Source organism: Drosophila ficusphila, unplaced genomic scaffold (genome assembly GCF_018152265.1).
Source record: "Drosophila ficusphila isolate 14025-0441.05 unplaced genomic scaffold, ASM1815226v1 contig_197, whole genome shotgun sequence".
In the NCBI taxonomy this organism is placed as follows: domain Eukaryota; kingdom Metazoa; phylum Arthropoda; class Insecta; order Diptera; family Drosophilidae; genus Drosophila; species Drosophila ficusphila.
The window spans coordinates 7,768,949-7,784,919 of NW_025064091.1; the positions used below are offsets into that span (position 1 = coordinate 7,768,949).

Below are 15,971 nucleotides of genomic sequence, written 5' to 3' on the forward strand. Positions count from 1 at the left end.
ACTAGCTTGTTGGTTTTAAATGTTTTTGAAACTTTTCTAAAGGGGTGGCATTTTATTGTTTATTTTTGTATCACATTTTTGGTTAATAGTTCATAAAATAGTTAAAAATCATTTGATTTCAGTGGGGAAGGTCTGAAGAATGTTGCGTAAGGGGGAACCATAAAGCAAAAAACATTTTAATTCTGAAAGCTTTTGAGAGTGTCTTAATAAAAGGTCTAGTGTTTCCTAGTCTACAGATTAACTTTTTGGGATTTATGCATTTTTAATTGAACAGAGTGATGCATGAAAATCCGTGGAGTGAAAAAGTTTGACAAACTCGCAGCGCTTATCGATCGGCATGCCCATCGGCGAGTGCGCATCTCAAAGTGCAACTTTGGACTTTGGTTGCTGGTTGCTGGTTGCTGGTGTCCCGGTGTCCTGGTTGCGGCTCCTCCGGCTCCGGCTGCTCCTTTGCCGGCGTAAAAGCCATTGAAAAGTTTTCAGCTCTTAAGTACACTTGCCCTTTGCCACCAGGCAACTTGCAACTTGCAGCTCGCATCTTGCATCTTGCATCCAGCATCTAGCATCTAGCAGCCCGTAAACCCCATTGGCATCGGAGCATCAGCATCAGCATCACCCATCCAACATTCAACATCCAACATCCCCTGTGTGTGTGTGTGGGCCTTAATAAACTTTTCAAATGCATGATTGATGATGTTGCCTCTTGGCTCTTGCCTTTGCCTCTTGTGGCCCAAGCCCCATGCCTCATGCCTCATGCCATGGCAACATGAAAGTTTTTGATGGCATTCTGTAAACGAGTCGCGTCCGCGAACGCGGCGCTAATTGTTGTTTTGTGAAATGCGCCAAATGTAATTACACAAATGAGAATGCAGTGAGATGCGGGTGGAAATTTGGGTGAAAAGTGGGTGGAAATGTGGGTGAAATGGCAGCAGCAGCCAGCAGCCAGCAGCCAACAGCCTGCACTCCGAATGTGTTGACAAATTTTTGATTGGAGATTTTCGGGTCGCATCGCATCGGTTGGAATTTCGGGGGGTTAAGGGGAAATGCTCATTTAATAGATAATGCCCGTGATTGATGTCGCAGGCCTTAACCCCATTTGGTCGGCACAAAAGTTGATGGCCAGAAAATGGGGCATGTGGCACCGAGATATCGAGATTGGATTAGGGATCCTTTTTCCAGAGCAGAGACTGATTACCGAACCGAACCGAACCGACAAACAATGACGATAATTTTGGCCACATTCGTTAGTTGGCACAAAGTTAATTGGGACTGGCATCAACGGAGATGTCAATCGATTTACTTCAATCACATTCGATTACGCTGATAAACAAATGGGGGCACACACAAAATGTGCATCAAAACCGATAATTTGTGGGTCGCCAACTAAATATAGTTTAATAATTGGAGGTGGACATAAATGTTCTGATTCCTATCTGATATTACATATAAAATATTTCCACGAACTTGTGGATTGCACAACCTAATGGGTAAAGTACATAATTCGTTAATTCAAAGTCCCTAGAGCCCTTCTCCGTGGTAATTTGATATGGCATGGTCAATATTTATTTCCTACTTTGGTTCGCCACTTGCCTTTCGGCTAAGAAGTGGGCGTGGCACTGCCAAAATGCCATTTGGCCGAGAATTGGGTTAGTTGGCTCTTTGACTCGAGAGGTTACTGCCTGGTTGGTTGGTCATTTTGGTGGGGAATGAGGGGAGGTTTTTGGGGGAATGGACGACAGTGCGAGTGTTTTGATAAATGAAGTTGTTGTCGCTATTTCAGTTGCAGTTGCAGCTTCAATTGCTGTTGCTGTTTCTGTTTCTGTTTCTGGCTGCATTTTCATTTCCCCGCCAGTCGGGCACTTTTCCTGGCCAACATTAATGTTGGCCAGTTTGCCAAATGAGCCTGCCGGGTTGGTGGTGGGGTGGTGAAAAATGGCCAGGATGAGGCGGAGGACACTTGAAAATTTTTAAGCTGCGACAAAAGAATTTTCGCAAGGCAAGGAAGTATGACAACAAACCGCAACACACACAAAAAAAAATAAAATAAAAATGAAATAAAATAAAATAAAATGTAAGAATGTAAGAAACCTGCAAAACGAGGCGACTGAGAAGAAGAAGAAGAAGAAGAAGAAGTAGAAGAAGAAGCACAACTGACTTTAGCGGAAATGGCAGAGCTTTCTTCCTCTTTTTTGTCATTTGTACTTCATTTTTTTCCCTTCCTCATTTTTTGGCTGCCGCTGTCCTTCCTGCTGCAGCTGAAAATTGCATTTATCTTCAAGTTTGAGTTTCCTTCTCGGTTATTTATTTACTCACTTTTTTTTTTTGTTCCCTTCCTCGCTGCCTGCAATTTCTTCTGTGGCAAGAACAGCCACACACACATTCTAGTTATTCCCCGCCCACAAAGGAAAATAAGAATTGCATGTTGGCTGCTCTTAGGCTGATTTTATGCAATTTGCTTTCAAGCGACATTTGAGAAGGCTTTACGGAAGACGAAACCGGAATGCAGAACAGTGCGTTGCACGACTATAAATTCCAAAAAAAAAAAAAACCCAATGTTTGCTATCTCCAACTGATTATTAGATACAGTTGTGATTATATTTGTGTGCTCCAAATTTAAATTCAAGCTGATGCTTTAGCATATATACGTACTGCAGTGAATTCCTTATCCGAACCGGACTGTACTTTGGCCAACTTTCCACCGACAGGTCATGCATTTTTCATATCTGCTGTGTGCATATGGTATGTGTGAATATATATTCGAGCAATCCAGTGGGGAATCGCTGGCGGTTGCTCAAATGCCCCGAACTGAGCCACCGTGTCCCGTTGGCCTTTTGTTGCATTAACCTTTGCATAATTTGATGGCTTCACTTTGGCTGCACTCGCTCGCGCACCTGCCACAAAAAAAAAAAAAAAAAAAAAAACAAAAACAAAACCTAAAACTAAAAGCCCGCCCGTCGGCGGTTGAATGAATTCAAATGGTCTGAAGACGGGCGCAAAGTTGTCCAAAGTTTTTGCCCAGAGCCACCCAGAGCTAGTGCCGAATGGCTGGCGGGATTACTCCAAAGTCCGATAAGATCATAAGGACTTGTAGCTCATTTCGAGATGATTCCACTTTGAGTGGAGTGCTGCACGACGAGGCACGCGAGCAAAGTGAATTTTCATCTTCAGCTGAAGCTTCGGCTTCTCGGCGGGTTCCCCAAACTAACAGTTCGCTTAAATATTTCCCATAATTTCCCCAGGCCAAGTTTACCACTTTAATTTAATTTCAACTCATTTCGTTTGGTGGACGAGCGACGAGAGTCAAACTAAGCATACTACACAGGGAGAAGTTTTCGATAACTTAAGTGTGGTAAAAAAATGATACCAGATAAAAGTGATTAAAATATATGTAGGTAGGTGATTAAATACTCTTATCGATTTACCAGACATTTGTATAGGTTTTTGTTCTCTCAACAAATTGTACCATTCAATAGTGATTTCTCTCTGTGTCGCTGAAGAGGAGTGGAAAAAAGTGTTGCCTACATTCGCGGGCCGTGGCCAAAATCACCGCCAGGCCAAAGCAGGCCAAATCCTGACACAGGAGCAGAGCAGTGCAGAGTGGAGCATTGCAGAGCATTTCAGGGCAGAGGAGAGCGGAGTGGAGATGCCGGAGAAGCTGGCGAGATGCCGGAGGAGCAGCACTCAACGCTCCTTAGGGCCTCATGCATATTCAAAGAGCATTTCATGAACTCATAAGCACGCCACTCACACTTCCCACTTTCCACTTCCCACTTTCCACTTTCCACTTGCCACTTGCCACCTCCCTCCCACTCTCCCTCTCCACTTTGCCGCACCTGAGAGTAAACCCAAACCCAAACCCAAACCCAAACTGAAACGTAACGAAACGAAACGCCCGGAGATCCTGCACCTGCCTCCTTGCAACGCCGCGTTGCCACCATCAAGGTGTCCGTGTCAATGCTAGTGGGCCAGCCAGGATCTGAGGTTACAGTTACACTGATGCCTGCAAGGCGGAAATTGGGGAAAGGTGGCTGGTCTGAGGTCCTTGCGGCTGGTGGGAGAGATTACCGCTTGCTGGCTGCTTTGGGGGTCATTGGTCAGCCAGCTCCCAGCTCCGAGCTTCCAGTTTCCAGTTTCAGTTAAGTGGCTCGCCCGCCCAAACAACCTCCGATGTCCTGGGGACTTTTGACACTCTCTCAATGTGAGAAATTTGTACAGCCTTCGGAACGAGCTCAATTGATCGCTGCACGTTAATGGAATAGTTCGCTTCAAGGGAAAACTTTCATGCTAAGCATAAATATTGATGGACAGTTAAAAGCTTTGAAGGGATTTTTATTAAAATCTATAAGATGTTAGGAGTTCATTCCTAAAATTGTAACTGAAGTAATTTCTCTCTGAGTTGCTCTACATATTTTAAAGCAAGTATAGTGTTAATTTATGTTGCGTGCGAACTGAAAGTAAATAATCTTGTTCAATATGTTATGGCTTCCATCATGGCTTACTTACCATACCACTCGGGAACGATGATGGGGCATCGTAAAGTGCACAATTGTATGTTAAGCGTTATTGGCCCGATTTGTGGCTACTCGAGGAAACCTAGAGAGAAGAAATGGTCGAGTAAATGCCGGGGAATTTATTAGCCACTAACCGCTGCACTTAGGACACAGCGACATGCAAGGACTCGTGCTCCGCATCTCCAGATCCATCTTCATATCCTTGCTCAGATCCTTCGGCTTCTTGGGTCCTTGGGTCCGGTGCAAATGAAATATGAATAACGCAATAAAAACGTCTTCTCGATGCGAGTGTGTTTCGCATCCCGAGAAGTTGTGACATCCGGATACAATTTGCATTCCAGCTTCCACTACCCCCTCCCCCCTCCCCCCTCCCCCCTCTCTCCTCTCCACTTTTTTTCCCCCTCCAGTTGCACACATGAATGGCTGTGCATAAAGTGACAGTTACATTTGTCGTTCGCCGCGTGCCCAGTAAACCAAGCAACTGTGGCAGTAACCAGTTGCCAGTACCCATTTGCCAGTTACCAGTTACCAGTAAGCCAGTGAGCACACTGAGAGAAATGTCTTGAGCTTACGAGACAAGTTTTCTGACCATTTAATGAAGTGATTCAACTGTGAGCGAAAAAGAAACTAAAAGTCGATTAAGGGATCTTAAATCAATTCTTTTAATATATTTCAAAATGTTTTTATAGTTTTCCCCAGTGTAATGTAAGGAAGTGAATACACCTATGCGAAAGTAGATTTTTTTTTACTGCAAACGCATCTGCCAGATACTCAGATACTTTGCTCCTGATATATCCGCCGGATCGTTTCTCTCGCTGCATTTTAGCCAGAGATAAGGATTGGGCCATGACGTTGATGGTTTTGCATACGCTTAACGCGAAATGGGGAGGGGGAGTATCGCTAAGTAGTAAAGGGGGGGGAATGCAAGGGGGTAAAGGGGAATCGGATGAGAGGGGGTCACATGTTAGTGGATTGTCGGTTTCTGCGACGGGTTACGGACTTTACCTTCCACCATTTGTATTTGTTTATCAAAGCGCGAACTTTTTGCATCACCCCCACCGTCGAGTTTTGTGCAAATTTGTTACCAGCTGCACTTGAGAGCTGCCATGCATCCGTATCTCTGTATCTCAACTCGCAGCTGTATCTGCATCTGGATCCGCGGCTGTATCCGCAACTGTATCTGTTTCCGTATCTGTATCTGTGTATCTTGCAGTTCAATCTTCAGCGCTGTGACGCATTGCATTTTACGGCTTTCAAACTCGTACCACACCCCCCGCATACTCCCCCCTTCCCCCTCCCCACTTCCCCCTTCCCCCTCCCCACTTCCCCCTTCCCCCAAAGAGTCTGTATGTTATTACTACATTTTCCGCATTTTTTCCCCTGCTTTTTTTTTTTTTTTTTTGCTTTTTTTTTCTGTTTTTTTCTTTCGTTTCTGTGTCGTTCGGTGCACTTCTTTTTGTATTTTACCAATGTCAGCAGAAACTGTCAACCGTTGGAATATTTCTGGAGTGCTGCAGCAGCCAGTCTTTGTTTGCATTGGGGATTATGGTACTGCATGATGGGTTATAGCCTCCCGTTCGCCGGGGCGATCTTTAATTACACGAAAATATACGGGTTTGCAGTTGAAGGTGGATACAGATGTTCATATGTAAGAAAAAATGTGGGTTAACCTATGTCAACTTTATGCAGCGTGCATGAAAATGAAAGATAAATTCGGCTTCTTTTTTGGCATACTACGAATGCATATTTTTGTACTATTAAATATTTCCTATCGAGCTTAAAATAATAGAGTCTTTAAAATAACAAACTCTCAAATGTGATGTAAATGCTTCATTCTTAAATGTAAATGATAAATGCTTTAAGACTTAAGGCAATTAACAGGTAAACATTTAACCCTGAGGCTTATTGTAAATAAATAAATAAATATACACTCAACACGGGATTTTGCACGCTCCATCAGCTTTATAGCTCGACGGGTTTTTGCATATTTATAGCTTTACGTGGAATCAAAGCCAATTCCATTTCCATTTCCATTTGCCCGTCATCAATGGCAGTTGCCTTTTCATTGAGGTTTGAGCATTGACAGCTAACCAATCGCAATCTTAACCCAAGGACTCCCTCGTCCTTTTCCCCGTCGACAGTTAACCGCCAATTGCTCATTTGTCTTCCGCTTGTTTCTGCCGTCTCATCGTGTGTGTGTGTGTGTGTATGTGTGTGTTGGTAGGTGTTGGTATGTGTGTGTGGCGTCATTTAAAAGCCACAAAGTGCGCGGCAAACAAATCAATTTGCCATAATCATCAAGTGGCGGAAGGAGCCAGCGGATGGCAGTGAAAGTGAGAGGCGCCCGTCGTACCGTAAGTGACCCCCGGAATCGGAATTGGAATCGGAATCGGAGTCCTGGGAGCAAAAAGCGCGCTGAGTGACAAGCGGGATGCGTTCGCCATTGGCAGGAGCTGCCTCAGTGCAATTACATCCTCAAGTGCACTGTGCAAAAAGTTTGAAAGCCAGGAGGAAAGTCCAAAAGAATGTGTTGAGATCTGAACTTCCAGTAAAATGGTTAAGTGCTAATTCTTGGGAAATTATTATTATATGTAGTTAAGTTCCATTTTACATAAAGTATTAAGGAAATTAAAATATTTTTTTTTGAACTTTAATAAGGCAAAATGGACAAATACAAGCTTTGAAAAAATGTGATTGAAAGAACTTGAAAATTTTCTTAATTAAAATATAGAAGAGGTTTAATAACCTTTTAAAAATCAAGACATTTATGGTCCCCAAAATGTAATGAGTACATTTTTATTTCGATGTATCAGTGGCGCCTCGAATGTGGGGCACGTGAATTGGCCGCTTCCCGTTTGAGAGAGGGAGAAGGGGGAAGAAAGGAAGGAAAGTGAGGGAAAGGAAAAGGGATGTAGAGACACGAATTCGCAATTAAGTGATTTTATGGTCGCGTATTTCAATTTATTGCCAATCGAGCGTTGCCAATCTGCCACCCTCGGAAACTGCGCTCTTTGAGGGAGATTTTCCAACGTTTTTCCCCTCATTGCTGTGTTGACATGGACATGTGTGTGTGTGCGAGTGTGCGGAGCAGCAGGAAGTGAAGGAAAAGCCGGAGAAATGCGGACTCCGACGCAAAGCTTTCTTTCAACATTAAGCGATATTAGATTTATAGCACACACACACACACACACAGAGAGAGTCACTCACACATAAACGCACACATATCGCGTCATCATCATCGCCATCTTTTTACTACTGTCGCTGGCGCTGTCAATGGCTGCACTTCCGTTTCCGTTTCGGGACTTGGTCTGTGTGTGAGTGTGTGTGTCAGTGTGTGTCAGTGTGTTTTATCTTGTCAGCGAAAGCGAGGCGACTTGATTACGTTGCCATTTGCTTGGAATACACTCGAAATACTCACTCACTCACTCACATGCAGTTAGCACATATAGTATCCTACCGATCCTACATATATATTCCATATCAATTTTGCAATGCAGTTTCTGGCAATAAATCAAGGCGCAAGTCAAACCATTAATTATCATCAGTGAACAAAAGTGCATTATTACACTCTTTATTCAGTTAGAATATTTCCACAAGATGTTGTGTTCATTTATTATTCTATATCTTCCATTTTTAATGCCACTGTATATGGAAACCCACTTGCCTGCGTGTGTGTGCGGGTGTGTGGGTGTGTGTCCTCGCCCATGTATTCCCCAGTGAACCCAACTGAGCTCTGTAAAACTTTTGACATAACACATGAACCCGCTTCCCCCGTTTTTTCCCACGCAAGTTCCTTTCTCTGGCGAAGTGGATGCAATCGGATTATTATATCACAAAGGATGGAGAGCAAGTGTGCGGACCCTTGGGCCAAATGAGACCTCATTAAAAACTAACCTCAAAAATATTAGTAGAGCTTAGGCAAAAGTTTCGCCAATAACATTATAACCAATAAACTTTGCAACTTCAATAAGTTTTTGGCGATCTAAAGGGAGATATTTTTCCCTACAAAATAAAATGTTATTTGATGTTAATCAAACCAACGCTGAGAGCTTTTTAAAACCCAATACATTTTTATTGTTGGCAAAGAAGCGTACAGCTTTTATTTCCTCCTAGAACTCATTAAATCTTTATGAATAAACAATAATTTCGGGAGCTCATTTGGGGTCCTTGGCATTGTTCTCGCCGGCTGCCTGTTATGGCATTCCATTGTGCCAAAGTAATCAGCTTTCGTTTACCTTCCAGCTAAGTGAGCTAGAAATGCGAAAAGGAAAGTGGAGGAGAAGGAGGAGGAGGAGAAGAAGGAGGAGGTGGTGGCGGGCCAAAGGTTAAGTTGGCACATAAATGCTGAAAATGTTTCATGCTCTTCGCGTGTCAATAATGCCAAACTCACAAAAACACCCGCACACGCATTAACACACATACACACGCACAGGCACAATCAGAGTTTCGAAGAGGCTAAGAAAACGGGGGCGTGGCCAACTCCCACAAATCCAATAAGGGAAACGTCTAGCAGATTGCGCTTGAGAATACTCTAGCTAGCGGTGCGGTAACTTTAAGTTTCTATTAGTTTCTTTACTTAAAATGTAATTCAATTGGGAATTCAAAAAGGAGTTCAACAAGGTATTGCCCTCCTCTGAAAAACCCATAAAGTTAAGAGTTTTTTGGCTAAAGCTCGGCCAAAACGTGACCCAAATGCGAACGAAATACTGTTCTGCACAATTAAAAACCTCACCTAATGATTCCTATCATTCAAATAAAAATAAAATATGACTGAATTCCAGCACTTCTTAGCTTTCTAATTTTTATCCGATTTATGAGTGGCACATATTGCTGAATTTGTAATTAAAATATCTATCAAGCCTCATCATTAGTTTATTTTCGATATTTTGGCCGATGTTTTGTCATTTTGTATGACCTTTCAAAATTTGCAAAAAATTGGTGACCAAATTCCAGCACTCCCTTTTTTGGTAAGGTAAATTGATAAACAATTTAATGAGAACTTTAACGATGTATAACACTCTATATGTGTACCATTATTTCCCACGATTTTGGTCAAAAACCCGTATTTTCTTCGGATTTTTCGTATTTGAAATAAATAAGAACTAAAACATTTCATTCAAATTATTGTGAAGTACTCAACTTAAATGGATTCCCAAAAGAGCGTGCACCATTTGTGTTGTTGGGTATTTAAAGCGCTTCTGCTGGCTCTGCTCGTTAGAAATGCGTTAGCTGTTGGCTGTTGGCTGTTGGCCCTCTACTCCCGTTTCCCTTTTGAGTGTGCGTGTCGGCGACATTTCCTACTTCCGTTTTCCGCCGCTTTCCCAGCTTTCCCAGCTTTCCTCGCACTGAAATCCGATCTGCCCCCGCGGCTCCATATACTTTGGTATATTTTCATTTTTTTTCCTTCTTGCTGTTGCTGTTTTTTTTTTCTCTTTTTTTTTTTTTTGGCTATCCTAGGGAACTCGCTCGATTCGTTTTGACACATTGGCAGCCAGATGGTATTAAAGGTTAGGATGCCGGGGGCTGCCTTCTGCCTTCTGGTAATTCCTGTTCGTTTTTTGACGCATGGCCATAAAAAATGATGATGGGGATCATGCACGTGCTCTTCGCTCAATTCATCAGGTTGCAACACCTACGAAACGAAGCGAATGGAATTCGGTACTTCGAATGGGGCAAAAGTGGGCTACGGATGCTATATTTGAGGGGTACATTTGAGGGGCATGGCCAAAGAGTGTGGGGGCTAGTTGATGGGCATTGCCTGATACTTGGCAAAAATATTGCCATTTAAGCTTCGGACGCAGAACGTTTACGCCCCTGACAGGGCCAGCATGGATATGACGATGACTGGCGGTGGAAAAGCTTGGGAAATGCTTCTGGGAAGGAAAAGGGGAGCGCTGGCAAGCTGGGAAAATGGGGTACAAAATCGGGTGGCAAATGGGGTGGGGTGGCACAGGGTGTCAGTTAGTGAATGATTGCATTCGTTTGCATTTGATGGCCATGTAATTGGTCATATCACCGAGAATATATCAAACTGGATGCCCCGAATTCCACACGAAATGCACGCAAGTGCAGTGGGGCATTGACAAAGTGGACGACGTCATCTGAAAATATATTTTAACACTTTCCGGATGTCGGGGAAAAATCCCAAAAGTCCACTCGAATTTAATAAGAATTTTTAAGTATTTTACAATTACTTTTTTATTTTTTATTAATATTTCATATTTACTTACAGTAACTATAAAATTATTATTATTTCAGAGTGAAAAATTCTGAGAATTCTTTAGCATCTTAAATGGTGATTGCTAAAATTCCAATTCTCTGGTCGGCTTTAAATATAACCATTTATTCCTTGACTTTATCTTTTTGCCAAAACCAAGGAATCTCCTTGAATATGAAAAAGCTCACACATGTGCCTTGGTCAGCATTTTCAGCTGTTTTTCGTGTTTTTTTTTTTTTTCTTTTTGTTAAACTCAGTCGAATGCTGTGGAATCTTCTTGGGTCACTTGCTAGCACCCCGTAAGCCAAAAAACAAAAAACCAAGAGAAAAAAAAAAAAAACGGGTAGCAACTAACAAAATTATTCATATTATATTTACACAGTGGCTGTCTGCTTCGCTTTTCCGCTTTTCCGCATTTTTCTGCGTATTTTCATGTGCAATTTGTTTGTTTCTTTTGCTGCTGCTGTTTCTGTTTTTTTTTTTTTGCATTTTTTTTTTTGTTTATTGGTGGAATGTGTGGAACGTGTTTGTGTTGCCCAATGTGCGTGCCACCTGGTTTTGCACCTGCAGACGCCTCAGGCCAAAAAAAAAAAAAGGGGAGGAATTGCGATTGCGATTGCGGGTTAACAAAACGCGGCCAGTTTGTCACCCACATTCGAAATTCCCACATCGCCCATTCGCGTTCGCATTCGCATTGTTTGGCCGCGGCCCTTAACCCTTCACTGGCCCACCGTTCGCATTCCTCGTTTCGCTGTCAGTGTTTTATTATTCATTGCCCCAACCGCAGTTGCATTTGCAGTTGCACTTGCAGTTGCAGTGGCAGTTGCACCAAAAGCCGGACTGCTCTCTTTTCCATTTTGCTGCACTGCAAGTCCATCCATCCGAAAAACGCGATCATATCGCAACCGAATCCATCCAGTTTATCAGTTGCCCAGTTCAAAGTTGGAACAACATTTGCAAAAACAATAGAATCTCCCCTAAACAGAAATCTAAACTGATACATTTAAGCAAAAAAGAATTAATTCTTTAATACATGTTTGTAATATCAGTTAAACAAACTAAATGTAGACTTAAATAATTACTTAAACAGCAAATGAAAGAGCAGTGTGTGGCGGAGGCATTAAGTATACGCCGCGTTGACTTAGAGTTTCCCATGCCATCGCTCCCTCTAATTATCCGACTTAACCGCCGCCTTTAATTAGCCACTGGCAGGGGGCGTGGCTCGAAATGTATAGTACATATAGAATGCTGATCACAAGGGGAATACGCAAGTGGCTCGGCTCTTTTGCTGGGCGAAAGTTTTTCCGAAATGCCAGTGTGAATTTCGCTCAAAAAAATATTATAGGAAAACTCCGTTCAAGCAGCTGCAGTGCCACCCAACCATATTCACCTGTTTTTCCGCTTTTCCTCCGCTTCTTTTTTAACTTCGCCACCCTCCTCCTCTTTCTCTTCCTCTTCCTCTTCTTTTTCTGTTTTTTTTTTTTTTTGCTTACTCAACTGCAAAAGGCGAATGCAATTTTTGTGTAAACAACGCCATAAATTCCAATGGAACTAAACAACAAAACGTTTGGCATTGGCAGACAAGGCCGAAGCCAAAGGCGCGGGGGGAAAAAGGAAAAGCGCGGGCGGAAAAGCGGGGGGGAGGGAGGCGAAGGGCATGGGGAAAAGCGGAAAAGCAGGACGGGCTTCAATAGCCCAAGAAAGAGCTGGAAATTATCATGAAAATGCTGCTTCGGTTATTCGCTTATTCTTTGTTGAAGTCGAGTTTGGTTGAGCGCTGCAAATTTACACGCAATTACTGCGAATGAATGCACCGCGAAAGGAAATGCCCACTGGAGTATTTTATTTAACAAAATTTAAGCTGGCAAAGAAATGCTAAGAAGAAACCATTGTCAACTCAGGTTTGTCAGATTTCAGGTCAGATTTTAAGGGGATTTCCCCTAACAATTGGATTGCAAGCTTGTTAGTAAACAGATTACATTCATTATTATTATGAATGAATTACGAACGATAGGTAGCTAAAGTCTAACAATATATTTTTCCAAGTGTTGTGTTCTTCTTTGTTTACAATTTGTTGGCCAACTCATTAGGGAATTTGCCTACAGCCGAATTTCAGCCACACACACTGTCTGTGTGCGCTCACTTATTCATTAATTTTGTCCTCGCAGAAATGCAAGGAACAAAAGGATCCGGGAGTAAACTAATCAGAAGCTCATGGCACATTTGGAAAACCCCAAATGTGTGTGTGTGTGTGTGTGTGTGTGTGGGTCAGTGTTGAAATAGACCAAATAGACCAGTAGAATAGACCAAACCAAACCAATCCAAACCAAACTGAACCAAACTAAACCAAGCCAGAACAGAACGGAGCAGAAATAATTATTTAGAGGTCGGAAACAGCATCTGAAAGTGGGGAAAGTGGATGTGCGAAAAACAAAAGGGGGAGGGAAGGGGAGGAAAATACAGGAAAGTACAGGAAAATTGCATTTGGTCGGCAGCCAAAAGCACTGTGCTTTAATTAGAAGTCGAGGTCAGTCAGTCCAGAGACTCCGATTTCCATTCCCATTTCCCACTTCCCATTTCCCATTAGCCATTACTGTTTTGAATTTCGAAGCCGTATGGTACAAAGTATTCGAAATGAAGTCAAACCATTCGAATGGAAATTTAATTGCCCCTGGCTTTATCAATTAACAGCTAAGCGTAAATGGCCAAAGACCAAGCAAGTTTAGTTAAATATATTTTAGAGCACAAAACACGACTGTCACAATGCAAACGAATTTATTTACATGCTGTACAATTGCCTGCACTATGAAAAATATTTTTAAGCTCCAATGATAACTTCATATCACAAATAAACTGGCTGTGGTGAAGCAATTTGCGAAAAAGCAAGTTGTTCTTCTCTCCCGGAAAAAGGGGAGAGAGTTGTTGGCCAGTGTAGACAGAGCCATGAACACTTGTTTATGTGTGTTCATTTTTGTGTGTGTGTGTGCTTTTGACAATAAACACATTTGCAAGTGCGACGTTTGCGGGGCGAAAAACACGCAAAGCAATCATAAAATGTGCTTTTTTGGCTACCTTAATGTGATTGTCATGCACACAAAGTGACACACACACACACACACCGGCAGTCGATTAACACCAGCACACTGGCAAACGGCCGACACACACACACATGTTTGGGCAATATAAAGCATACGCCGCGTATGACAGGAAAAGTCGAGCCCAACAAAAGCGGTCGCCGCAAAGGTCCGTTTAACTTAACGTTTCCCACGCGAGCCACAACCTATGGTACATACAAATGTGTGAGTGAGCCACACACACACACACACACCGGCCAAATCGCACACCCACACAGTGTCGCATAAAAGTCTCACACCTTGCCAAATGAATAAGCAAGTGTACACTTTTGAAAAAAATCAACCGAAAATTTGGAAGTTCACCTGACAGTTCGATGTTTTCAATGAAAAAATGTTTGCAGGCATTCTAAAAAATATTCGTGAAGAGAAGTAAAGCATTTTGATAGGAAAATTTACATAGCTTTCAGAAGAAAGAAATACCTCAAGAATACAAATCCCTTACTGAATAATATTTTTGTCCACGAAGTTCCACGAAATTTGTTGACAAGTGTAGCAGGAATTTAGCATCCCCATCAGGAATCCCGAAGCCATGTGCTGCTCAAATTACTCGACGCCGTCTAACGGCCTCAAGGCTCGTTTAAGATGTTTAGACCGACCGCAAGATGTGGCCAAAAGTGAGTACACCAGATGGCAATGTCTCCGGGCTCTTTGGCCGTACAAAATGGGGTAGGTCAATGCTGATGGCACAGAGTCTCGCCCATAAAGAAGTTGCCAAAGAGATTCGAGAGTTTTTCTCACTTTTCTACTCGTTTCCCCTTAAAGAGAATTGTTTAATGCAGCTTAAATTGCTAAAAAACAAAAAAGAAAACTGGAAAAAGCAAACAAAGCAGCATTTGGCACATAAATAAATTCAGAAATGCTGCATTGTCACATGGAACGTTCCCATCAGTTAAATAGTGAATTTCGGATCCATTATTTCCCCATTATGAATCTCATATTAGCTGTTTTGCAATTAAGGCTTCGCAGATTAAATTGATAATTTATATTTATTCGTTTGTTGTCAACCGACCGAAATAAGTTGCACCTAAACCCTAAAATCGGGAAAATCGGGGAAAATCGGAAAAATGTGATGCGAATGCAAAGGCCTCCTGGCGGCATAACCATTCGGGATTAGCCAGAGCCATTAACATTGTTCGATTTCCCCCGACTTTCCTCCCCCCTCATGTCCGCCTGGTTTTCCCCCAATTTCCCGATTGCCCAACTCCCGCGGGACATGGAGCATTATATATGCTCGCATTATGGTCATTGTGCGGCCCATCGTTTCCCTCCGACAAACTCAATTAATGTGCGGGACATTAAATTAATGATATACGCCGATGGCAACGCCCCCACCGCGCGCCCATTTGTATGGGGCTAATCTGGCTGGGTCGCTCTGCTAATTAGCTTTTCGCCCGGGATCTTGGCTTTGGTGACCTCTCCCCTCCCAAAAAAAAAAAAACAAAAAAAATAAGGGAAAAACTAACATATTTGCGGGTGAAGGCATCCTGCAGCGAGGGAATAATGTGGATGGGAAATCTTTTAATTGATTTATTTTCGCTTTGTCTGCGACTTTGGACAACATCTTCATCTCCATCTCCATTCCATCTCCACACCAATCCAATTCAATTCAATCCGGTCGTCGTCGGCAACTATTTTAATGCGCTTAGGCCGCAGAAAGAAAGGGCGACAGTATTTTTATATATGCCCCATGTTATATAGTAATGATAAGCTGATTAGCTTAAGTCTCGCATAATGACATTGGCGACATTTTACAGCTGGCTCTTCTTCTTCTCCCTCGCTTGGCCTTCACTGGTATTTCCATCTCTTCATATCTCCAGCTCCCCCCCTTTCTTCGCCATCGCCTATTGCCCGCTTCATTCCGATTCCAAATCAGATGCAGACTAGCATAGTGCCGATCCGATCCGAGGCAGGCTAAGCCAACCCGCCGGCGGATGGCTGTCGCCCCCAGGCGAGGATGCCAATCAGGCTCGGCTGCTGAGGCCCGCCGCCCTGCTTTGCATGTCAGGCTGCACTGAGAGAAATTAACGAGGGAAATTAACATTGAAAAAGATACATAGAAAGTGCTCTTTGGGGATATTCACTCGAATGAGTTAAAAATTATTAAACATA

General features: G+C 42.7%; 1 protein-coding gene across 3 annotated transcripts in view; it reads left to right on the plus strand.

Moving 5' to 3' along the window:
- LOC108097971 (acetylcholine receptor subunit alpha-like) overlaps positions 1-15,971 on the plus strand; it is a 116,471-nt gene that overhangs the window by 68,795 nt on the left and 31,705 nt on the right. Inside the window, exon 1 of one of the 3 annotated variants that reach the window (XM_043207320.1) lies at positions 14,330-14,476. The exons of the other annotated variants lie outside the window; for them this stretch is intronic. Coding sequence (XP_043063255.1) covers positions 14,392-14,476 — 85 coding nt within the window. The 5' untranslated portion in view covers positions 14,330-14,391. Of the gene's footprint in view, positions 1-14,329; positions 14,477-15,971 lie in introns of those variants that run through there. 3 annotated transcript variants of the gene reach the window in all.